General features: G+C 29.9%; 1 protein-coding gene across 1 annotated transcript; it reads left to right on the forward strand.

The window, feature by feature from the left end:
- Nucleotides 1–6,745: 6,745 nt before the first annotated feature.
- On the forward strand, nt 6,746–7,892 carry LOC105644418 (sulfate/thiosulfate import ATP-binding protein, putative (DUF506)). The gene has a single exon (XM_012229763.4). The coding sequence runs from the start codon at nt 6,964–6,966 to the stop codon at nt 7,819–7,821; it is 858 nt and encodes a 285-aa protein (XP_012085153.1). The 5' UTR covers nt 6,746–6,963; the 3' UTR covers nt 7,822–7,892.
- The last annotated feature ends 4,434 nt before the right edge of the window (nt 7,893–12,326 follow it).

Genomic DNA, 12,326 nt, shown 5'->3' on the forward strand with positions numbered 1-12,326 from the left:
CAAAGTTTAATTATCACAAGATAGAGAAATTATGAGTATAGAAAAATATATCTACATCTACAATATCGAAATCATAAATGGTGTAAATGAATTTTTTAGATTTTATGACCAATTATTATTATTATTATTATTATTTATGACCAAAATGCAAGGTGGTAGCTCAGATTTCATTCTTATGAACATAAAGTTTGATAGTGATGAATGAAGTAGCAGAAGATACGTAATTGCATGGGTTTGAGTCTTTGGTCAAAATTCCAACTAATTAACACTTTTTGTTCATTCATTCAATAGCATATGACATGGCTGACTGGGAACCTTCATGCAATTTCTCCTGTTCTTCTAATCCTAAAATTAAATTCTATATCAATCATAATTTGTCACAACCGGCCTTTTTAAAAAAAAAAAAAAATTAAATTATAAATATATAATATTTTAATTCTACACACTCCATTTATTTATTTATTTTTCTTCCATTTCCTGTCTTCATCAATAAAATTTTTAAAGGCCCACCAGCTGGAAAAAGGACATGAATCCTAATCAATAATACATTATTGCCACGTCACTATCTTATGTTGCAAACCTATTCAATAATTAAAAAGGATATTTCATTCATATTTGATATTTGATGCCACATTCTATATTTTAAGTTCAAATACTTGATAATTAATTATTCATAATATCTTTCTATTAATTATAATTTTAATTAAATTTCATTTTGCAATGATCTAGCACCTCATAGATGAAAGACTGAATCAATTTCAAAGAGCCAGAAGTATTTAAATAATTGGTTATTTAGTTTTGCAAAATACTATAACACATAAAACAAAATAATTGTATGAATAATTTTATAAAGACCTTCACTTTGATAAACTTCTACTAACTTGCTAGATTGTGTTGTTGTGATTATTTCTTCTAAGGATCTCTATGTTTTTATTTTTCTTTAGTCACATTTTAATATAATAAAAAATAAATAAAATTGTACATAGTGTTAGGAGTGGCCACGGTTCCGGAACCGCCGGTTTCGGTTCCAAAAAATTTGTAATCGGAACCGAACTGAAAATTAACGATTTCGATTACGGTTTGGAACCGAATGGTTCAAAAATTGACGATTCCGGTCAGTTCTCAAGCCGATTTTTCGACGATTCATGCCGGTTTCAAACCGGTTTCGGACAATTCCGGCCGGTTTCAAATGGAACTAGAACCGTCGGTTTCGACTAGAGCTAGAACCACCAATTCACGGTTCCAAAACTGGTGGAATCAAAACCAAACCGGTTTGGACTGGTTCTGATTCTGGTTCGGACCAATTCCGGTTCTCATCGGTTCGGAACAATTGGTTCTAGTTCCGAAAACCGAATTTTGGCCACCCCTACATAGTGTATCTACATGATTAGCTCATTACATATTAGAATAGTCTAATACGTGTGTGTAAAAATGGAAACATGATAAATATTTTAGGATATCTGTCTTGCTCCCTTGATTTAATTAAGATGCGAGGAATTATAAATAAATTTGGATTGAAGACAAACAGTAAAATTATTACTTGTGACAAATATAGGTAGGATACGAGTTTAGGTCTTTGGGTGTCTACTGTATAAACCGATTTGGTTGTATAGACATACGTGGTGCACTACTCATTATTAATAAAAATTTATCTTAAATAAATATTAATGACATCTAATGAACTTTTTAAATATAAATACTAAACAATAATGTCAAACACACTCTTACTTACACGACTCAATAAAAAGCAAATTAATATATAAAAAAGTATTATTAAACAGTTATATGACTTGATTAATAATTGTGATTAAAAGTTAAGATTCTTAATGCCATTGTATAATTGCTTTTAGAAAGAAACATCTAAAGTTCAAATGGGTGAAATTAATTTTGATGTAAAGCCAATTCAGAACATCACTCCAACACATCAGGCACAGTGCAGGCCAGCTTGTCCAGTCACAATCTATTTTTCCTTAATTATAATTTTTCTTTATTGTTTTCAATTTTTAATAGTTTTCTTCTAATGTTAGATCGTCATTACTGTTCTTCTTTTTCCATTAAATTTGTAGGTTTTTGCTACGTATGAATATGTTCTGTTCTGTTCTGTTCTGTTCTGTTCTCCCTTTTGTTTTGGTCTGTTCTTTGTCTTGTACTTTGCTCTACACTTCAATAAACTAACCCTATTTTTAAATCCTTAACCAAAAAGATTAAGAAAAATAATAATAATAATTACCTTTTTTTAAAAAAATTATTCATTAAACAACTGCTGCAATTCAAGACAGAGACTAATTTGTTAATTGACTAATCAATCACAATTGAACGATAATGATTTAACGATTAAGCAATCGTGCACATGTAAGGTTATGTTTGGACAAGTTTTCTTTTTTTTTTTTTTTTTTAATTAAAAACTACTTTTCCTTTTTACCTATACATTATAGGGAAAAGTCAATCAATCATGATCTTAGTTCATAATTTAGTCGGTTTTCTCGCTAACACGAAAAGTGAAAGGTTTTAGATTTCAGTCTTTTCTACTATAGGAGTTTTTATTGAATCGCATAAGTCAATAATTTTTTAAATCTCTAATTTTTTAATATTTATAATCAAGTGATATAAGGAGAACACGATCCAACTAATGTATTTGAAAAAAAAAAAAAAAACCTTAGTGAATATCCAAAATATAAGGAAAATATTTTTTTTTTCTTTTCAATTTTTTCCCTCTCTTTTATTATGCCTTTTATATTACTTTCTATCTTTTTCTCTAATCCGAACATAGTGTAAATATGCATAGACATAACTACTCTAAAAAATTAATTAAAATTAAAAAGTAGAATAATCATGGTTGCTTTACTCCATTTTATAAGTTCAACACAATTATTTTAATGTAATGGTCGGCGTACTGTCTAAAAACCAGAGAAGCTTGTGAAACTAGCAGCTAAACCGCGATGGAGTAAATTGATAACATTACATGCAACAGGGAATTCGTAGCTCACAGACTAAGCAATTGTCGGTTTAGTTTGAAATTTAAAGGTCGATCGTGTTAGTCAACAGTTAACGTGTTGAGAATATGTATTGGATCGCACCTCTCAGGGGTGTTCAAGTGTCGGTTCGGGTTCTAAGCCGAAACTGAGGAACAGAGAAAAATTGATAACCGACACGATTTTGTTAGCTTGGGTAATGTCGGCTATTTTGGAGGGAAGAAAAATCTGTCAACTATCAAATCAAACCGAAACTATTCAGTTAATTCTGCAGAAAACTGAAATATTAAGCTGACCCAACTGAACTGGCCGGTTTGGGTCAGTTTTTAGTTTTCCCCGACTAGTCATTTTCAGTCCCACGTAGAAATGATCACGGTCCCAGAACTTTCGATTTTAATTTCAAAACTATCAATTCCAATTATCAAAAAGTTAAAATTGAAACCAAACCTTTTTATTTGATTTTAAAGACGGTTTTGGAACAGCTAGTTTCTATGTTGTTACGGTTTTTTAACCAAAATTATCTATTTCATTTCAAGCTTTTTTAAAATTATTTTTTAGATTTATATATTGAGTAAATAATAGTAATAATAATAATAAATATCATTATTGAAAAAAATAAACCAATTTAATATAAATTCTTAAAGTTATTTTAAAAGATAATAATATATAAAAAATAAATTGAAAATTTCTTTAGAAACTTGTTCTTTTATGATTTCAAATTGTGTAATTGTGAATTTTAAATCAAAATCATCAGTTCTGATTTCAAACGCTGAAGAATCGAAACCAAATTTTACATACATGGTTTCAATCACGATGTAAAATAAAAAATCGTTAATTATAATTTAGTGTCGATTTTAACCTTTCAATTTTTATTCATTTCTGATTTAAAATTAAACCGTGGTCATATCCAGTGGTAGGTAGCTGTCCAAGAAGGAGTAATGAGGATCAAGTTTTTTTTTTTTTTTTTTTTAATAAGGATAAGTTAACCAATTGTCAAATGCAAAAGAACATATTTATTTCACCCAAAAAATCAAATAGTTTGACTATTCAAAAAAGGATTTACAGTTGAATTTGAAATAATTTATTAATTATTTTTGTAAGTTGAATAAATGAAATCTATAATAGCCCACTCTATCACATTCTCTTGGATTCTCCTTTCCCAAATATAATATATATATATATATATATGGTTCACATTTAATTTAAAATTTTTAAATGAAATTCAATCTTCTAAATTAAATTTTGATTATTTAAAAATTGTTTCTAATGAGATTTGGACGCTTGTATTAAAATTGAAATAGCAGCTTCGGTTGAAAAATAAGAAGGTATTCATTTGTGTTTTAACAAATAACAGGCAATATGCTTTCACTTGAAAAAAAAAAAATTATCGGTTGGACCAGCATTTATGGATTGGCTTCTAATGTCAAGCACGTCCAACCCATAAGGTCTTGGCTTTGGGCCTATTGATGAAGTTAGCATTTGAGATTTGGGTCTAAATTTTACTAATTTAGTGTCTTTTAGTTTCCTTATATGGTATCGGACTGTTATCAACAGGCTTATGACCAAAGAATAACAGGAGAAAACTATTCTGAAAGCGTATGAAGAAATGCAGAACATAAAGAGGAAAACCACTGGATTCTTTGAAAAAGACACAGCAGAGAAAAGCGATTCTTGACAAGGATTCTGAATCTATGTAGCTTGTGGAGAAAAAAAAAAAAAAAAAAAAAATTGCACTACTATGTATCATAACCAGTCATCGTTGCTTTTAAATGGAATTTCAATTTCCTTGTTCTGTTCTTCAAAGGGAGGGAGACAACAGTGGATCATTCTTTAAGTAGAAACAAAGTTGAAAGAGCTCTAGCAACCAAGAAAGCTTTATTGGACAAGACATTTCCCATATTAAGAAGCATTATGCGTCCATGGAAGGGCACAAATATTAGATAATGTTTCAATTTTGGGACAAATATTTGTGGATTTGCTTCTAATGTCAAGCACGTCCAAATGTCCAATCCATAAACTCTTGGGTCTGGGCTTATGGATGAAGTTTACACGTGCATCAGATGCTCTACAATAAACTTACGTAGCCTTGCTATAGACTCACACACAAACTAAAGCTAAACAAAGTGAGAATGGTTACAGAGGGGGCAACCTTTGTAAGGGGAATTAATTAAGGAGATGCCAAATTATCAAAACAATAACAGCAGAAAATGACTCTTAAAGATTATGAAATAAATATGAAGAATATGAAGAAGAAAAGCATTGGATTCTTTGAAAAAGACTGAGCAGAGAAAAGTACATTCTTGATAAGGATTTTGAATCTATGCAGCCTGTGGAGAGAAAAAAAAAAAAAATACTAAAGATGGCCTTGTCGTTGAGGTGGTGGGCAAAAGTTTCTGTTAAAAATGTGGGATTATATAATTTCTTGGGTCTTGGCATCTTTCTTCTCCAAAACCCTGAGGACACATGTAAAAAAGAAAGATAGCCTTAACACGGAGAACAAAATCTGTAAATTAATATGATCAAAAGAGTAAAAAATTATCTACAAATGAAATTAAAAATTTTTGTCGAAACGACGGTATTTCTTTCCGTTAAAAGCATTATCATGGGATTTGAAAACATAACATAAGACTTGCATGAGATTATCCATAGACAAAGACAATCTAAAAAAATTTCAAAAAATGTTTTGTTTTATATTATTTTCTGTGAATAGTTGGAAATACCATGGCTTAAATTAAAAACACTCAAATTACTTTTTATTGATTTGGCTCATGTACAGGTTTAATTGGTGTCCTGCTATTTGAAACCTATCAAAGGCAAAATTTTGCACCTTCTCTAATTGGTTTCAAGTTCTAATTAATCAATTATCATAACTCAATTGCAGTTTGTTTCTTATCTATATTTGGGTCGTAATTACTTAAATTTATAGCTAGAGTTTTGCATTTTTAGATATTACAATTTATCTAAAATTTTCATTTTTAAAATAATTATCATCCTAACTTTACACCAAAATGAATAAAAAGACTCAATTTTTGATAAAAAGAAACAAATAACAATTTTTAATATTATTTTTAACAAATAACATAAAAGAATAAATATTTGATTATATCAAATATAATTAAAAAATAATAAAAATTTTTAAAAAATCAAATATTCAATATAATCAAATATTTTAAAAATCTAGAATTTTTTTTGAACCATATAATTTGATTCTTTTATGTTTTAGCAACCAAACGAAAAATAAAACCAAATTTGTTTGAATTTTGACAACAAAAAGAAAAGAAAGAGAAAAAACAATTTCTTATCGTTAATCATTAACAACAATTACATATTTAGAGCTGTTAGATAACTTATTTACTTTCTTAAGAAAATGTACTTGTTAATTATTAATTATATATAATAAATTATGTCTAATCAACTCTTTACTCTTATCTAAATTCCTAATCTAATCATAATTCAATTGCAATTATAGGCCCCACCCTTTCACCCTTCCCTTCTTTGAAGAGCCAAATCACACTTCCCCGAATTCCAAAAAAGTCCATACCCCACCATATCTCTCTCGTGTCCTAAATAAATTATTGAGGACACGTGCCAAACTCGTGGCAACCAAAAAGACCCCACGAACCACGGGCAAATCATGTACGTCCACGTCAACTCTTCGTAGGATGAATATACTCGCCAGGTGCCGTAGGATATGCTGTGCCATGTACACCCCTCAGCAGGATATAATCGGTATATCCTCTTGCACGAGTTTTTTTCAGCTTTAAACAAATTATTTGAACCTATAGAAGATCAAAAAGCAACTGTTCTGTAAAACATTTCCAACGAATATTCCAAAGCAAATTCTCAAAGAAACTAATTTTTTTTATTGCTTTCTATAAATACTAAACCATTTCTTTATACTTCTTCCAGACCCTGCTTATCCTTTAATTAAGCAGCTACCGGCTTTAAAACACACGCAGAGAAAAATTTTGGATCTTACCTCAAACTGAAAATGTCTGGTTTTGTTCGAGCCAAGCGAGTCACCGATCCACTCGACGACGAGGCAAAAGCTCGAATAGTTGGTGTCCGTTTCAGTTACGTCAGCAGCGGAAGTGAACATTCCGTTGACGATTCACCTTGCCTTTCTGAACTCGTTCACGGCTTCCTGGAGGACGATTTCGAGACTCAGCCATTGAGTTACGATTCCGATTCGGATAATATCGACTCAGTTTCCGATTGTACGGACATGGCGGAAGATACTTTGAGATCAGCTACAAGTAATAATATCAGTAAGGATTCGTATAGAAATTTGCTATTTGCTCATGTTTTGAAAGCGATGGAGGTGTTTTCGTGTTTGCAAAATCAAAAAGCTGTTTTGAGGCGGAAAGTGATGTCGTTTTTAAGAGAACTGGGACACAATGCAGCGATTTGCAAGACAAAATGGGAATCCTCAGGTGGATTATCCGCTGGAAACTACGAGTTCATCGATGTCGTGCAATCGCAACACCGGTATTTCTTGGATCTTGACTTCGCTTCACAGTTTGAGATCGCGAGACCTACGAGTCATTATTCGAAGCAGTTGCAATCTCTTCCTAGGGTTTTTGTAGGTAAAAATGAAGATTTGAAGAGGATCATCAAGGCCATGTCTGACGCGGCGAAGAGATCGTTGAAGTGTAGAGAGCTTTCACTTCCTCCGTGGAGAAAAAACCGTTACATGCAAAACAAATGGCTCGGTCCTTACCGCCGGACCTCCAATCCAATACCGGTGAGCTCATCAACGCAAGTTATCCAGCCTGTTAGTGGAGTGACATGTCGGTTCGTTGGATTCGACGACGCCGTCAACGGCCGTTTGTTTGTTCGAACGAGATAATTATATAAATTTCGAGATTTAATTAAAAAATTTATTTACTCCATAAACAACTAAAATTTCCAGTTGTGGTACGATCTTTTCTTTGCATTCATTTTCCATTTTTTCAAATTACAGGTTTGGTATTAAAAAAAAAAAAAAAAAAAAGATCTTGTTGTAACGCGGCAAATGCACGTCGTGTGTGTGAAGCTGAAAACAGAAGTTGTTAATCACGTGCAAGCAGAAACGTTATAACGTAGCCTGAAGCTTTAACGTGGACTAATACAGACCCTTTATCATAAAAAGAATATGCTGTGATTAAATCGTACGAATACGAAATGGACACGTGAACTAAATTATTATTATACTTGACGTGGCGCTGGTGACGTGATCTGGCTTTCATATCGGATATGATGCGACGCGTCGATAATGGTCTTATGTAAAAATAAATGACTGGCGTGATGGAGTATAGAATTGGCGTGTAGTAGTTGAAGCACTGGATTTTTAAGTCGTATTGGAGGAGAAGAGAGAAATACGTGTTTGGATAATGTTTTTTAATATATTTAAGGAGACAAGATAGAGAAAAGAGGCAGAGGCAAAGAGGAGTCGTACACTTATTGACCTTTCGTGAAGTGGCCCAATGATAAATGAGTAGCCGAGTATGGTGTTTCACTGTTTTGGATAATTGAGGGTAGGGTGGGGTACCCTTTAATAGGACACCTGTCTCTTCCTTAATAGCTTCTTGATTGGACTTGCAGGGTAGGGTAGGGTCATAGAATTGGTTACTTGTAAACCGTAAGACCACCATTTTATCAGCGGTGCCACCACCAAGTAGGGAAGTTCATGTTCATGGCTGGGCTTGAAGCTTTATTCCAACTAAACTTATAAATTATGATAAACTCAAATAAAAAAAAGATTATGAAATGCATGTAATCTAACTAAATTTATGAATACGGTTCTATTTAAATTGACTGAATTTAATATTTGAAAATTAAAAGGATAAACAATATTAAATCCCAAACCTGAAAACTAAGTTTCAAATAAACTATATTTGAATATCAAATTAAAAAAATATAAAAATTTAAAGATTAAATTTAAAAACAAATGCTCGAAGGATAATATGCCTAATAGTTCAAAATATGAACTGCATACATTTTGTCGACAAGCTTGATGCGTGTCCCCCGCGATATTCATTACCATTTGGGACTTTAGTTTAGTGGCCCATACCATATAAAAGTATGGCTATTTTGCCCTTATCTCTTGCTCTTAGAGATCAAAAATGAACCCAAAAACATATAAATCAACCTCGTGGCATTATTGTACTATTATTTTCATTTTTTTTAAAATTTTATCAATTCGGATGAGTAGCTTTCATTAATCTAATCTTGTTGATAAGGGGATAGATATAAGTCTAACTGCTTAACTTTGTTTAACCATATGGAGTAAGATTCTTTTTTTTATTGGTGGAAAATAAAGGAATAATGGAAATTAAGAAGGGGAAACTAATAACCTTTCTTTCTTTTCTTTGATTAGCAACAAAGATGTTTAAAAATAAGTGAATTATATTTGATGTGATCGGCTTTTTTTCTAATATAAATAATGAAAAATTTTAAATTCGAGATAAAAAAAAGAGTTTTTCTAATTTCGTAAATAAATAAAAAAATTAATCATATTTTCGGCCAATTAAAAATCTTTTAATGAATAAAAAAAATTAAAACATAGTATTAAAGTCTTACTGAGAAGACTCGATAAAATCATGTCATTTCTTTTATGGTTTCTTTCCTTCCTATTTTTCTATTAAATATATTCTTCATTTCAATTGATTTTAAAATAGTTGTTTATTTGAAACAAATATTAAAATAAATTTATTATTCTACATAATTAAAAGTAATATATACACGCGCACACCAGGGTACTAACAAAAGAGATTCTACGAGAGATTGACACTCCTACCAAATCTTTATATTGGCAATTTATGGGCTAGTCTGTCTTTTAATAAATCTTATTTAACAAAAGAAAATATTTAAAAATTTATCTTGATAATATTTTTTATAGCTCATTATCTTGAAATTACGAACCCAAAATATCTTTTAACTTAGCTAATAAAACAAGGTAGTTGCTAATGGATTTGATATGACAATTAGAATATCATCCAATTGTAAGTTGTTAAATCTTTTTCAGCACATGTGATCTTGTTGACCTGCTCATTAATATCGAAATTATAAATTCTCAGGTTTAATCATTTCGATTTTAAGTATTTTCAGCAATATAGCAAATCAATGGAAAAGCTATTCCTATTATATAAGCAATATTATTATTATTATATTATATTATGTTCAACCTCTCAATGAATTGAAAGAATAAAAGAAACTCTTTGAATTTCATCATTTCCAATAATTCTAATTTTGTCGACCTAAATAATTAAATTTATATTTTAATATTTTTAAATAATCTTTTTTTTTTTGAATATTATGTTCAAAAAATAATATAAGGAATATTGTAATAAAAGTCATATTTTCAAGCTGTCAGTTCGACCTTAAATATTAAAATAATACTCCCTCCGTCTCATATATAAGTTAACTTTCCTTTTTTACCGATCCAAAATGTAGTTTTATTTCTTTTTTTTTTAAAGGTCATTTATTCTATAATTCCTTAATATACCCTTATTTAATATACATCCATATTACCAATTAATATTCATCATTTAATGTTATAAAGGGGTATTTTGGAAAAAAATTAAATAAAAAATATAATTCAATTATATTAATTAATTTTTTAATCCATGTGAAAGTCAACTAGACCTATATATAAGGGACAAAGAGAGTATCATTTTTATTATTCATTTACTATTTAACCCTTTTATTATCGTTATGGTCGTTGTCATGGCTACTGTTGTCGTAGCCGATTACCGGTTGTCGTCGTCGTTATCGTCATTGTCACTATCGTCATCGTTTTTATTGAACCACATAAACTATATAAGGATAATTTGAAGATTACTGATTTGTTTTTTACCTATAAATTCTCTTAATTTTTATATTTTGTTGATATTTTATTTAATATGGAGACCTAATTTCTAGACATCTGTTAAGTTGCCCCTATAATATAATCTCAATATAAATTCAAGCTATCCAATTGTAGACCAAATATTTTAGACTTGTGTTTCCAGTTTCCATGCTAAATGGCTGTGTGCCTTTAAACAGTCCGGTCCCGTAACATATAAGGCTTTATTGGTTTGTTACAAAGCCCAAATGGGTAACACGAATATATGGGCCACTATCCAAAGAAAACGATATGGGCTCCAGAAGTATGGAAGACCGAAACAAATAGGACCTCTTTTGATGCCAGCCCAATTATGACCTATTGGGCTCATTTCATCTCTCCCAATTGATTAAAATTTGAGATAACTATGATTTTTTATTTTTTTTTTGAAATCGCGCTAATTATAAAGTTAACTTCAAGTTTTTTGCAATTAAGTACATTTGATTGGAATTTCTTATTGAAATACTAAATGAACTATTTTACTCATCATTTAAGGGCATGTTTAACCAATTCGTACACATTGAAAGGAAATTTCTTTATAGAGTGGTCTAAGGACATATTGTGCATTTAAAATATTATTTCTATTTGAGAAGAAGTTTGGGTTTTGTATTTGTTTATAAAGAATGCCAGAAATTACATAGAAAGAGAGCGAAATGGTTAAAGGTAAAACAATTTGAATAGTAGGGTTTTAATTAGAAACATGGGGTAGCTATTATTATGAGTATATTCAATTGCCAAAAGCTAAATTAGGATTAAGACATTCCATCTAACCATTCATTCCTTTTTTTTTTTTTTGACTGTCTTAAATGTTCAAAGTTAAAAGCTATGATGTGGTGTCTTCTCTTTTCTCCTTAGGGAAATTTTCAATTTAAAATTGAAATGAACATTTGGTACACCATTATCATATTGTAATATATATACCATTAGAGTGATGCCAATTAATTAATATTAAATTAGCATGCATGCTTACAATAATCTCGAAAATTAAATAAGCATAATTATTTTTTTTATATCCTCTAGGTCGGTCCAACAACCATCATGCTATAATAAATATATCAAATAATACCTAAATCCCCAGAAAGAAAATCTAAATATATCTTGCTTAATTATCTAATAATTGAATTAATGTCCTTTTTGCATCAATATTTTATCATTCAATTAAGCTCTTTAAGATTCTTTAAAGCACTCATTGAGTAGGGTTCATCCTATTATTTTTAAATGAGAATTAATTAATTATTGTGATCAGACTGAAAATACGAATTTCAAGTTTATTTTTATTTTCTGACATAATATTCAAATTACATTTTGATATTTTAAAAACATAAAATTCATCTAATAATACAGCTTATTTCTGTTGACCCAACTATTAATATTTTAATGTTTTAAATAAATAATAAATAATAAAGTTAGTTTAATGTTTTAACCGATAATTTTATATTTTTCGATTTATTAATTAATTTAGGTTAATTTTGGCAGAAAAAAAAAAAAAA

The sequence above is a fragment of the Jatropha curcas genome, chromosome 3 (assembly GCF_041381405.1).
Source record: "Jatropha curcas cultivar XTBG-Jc1 chromosome 3, XTBG_Jcur_1.0, whole genome shotgun sequence".
In the NCBI taxonomy this organism is placed as follows: domain Eukaryota; kingdom Viridiplantae; phylum Streptophyta; class Magnoliopsida; order Malpighiales; family Euphorbiaceae; genus Jatropha; species Jatropha curcas.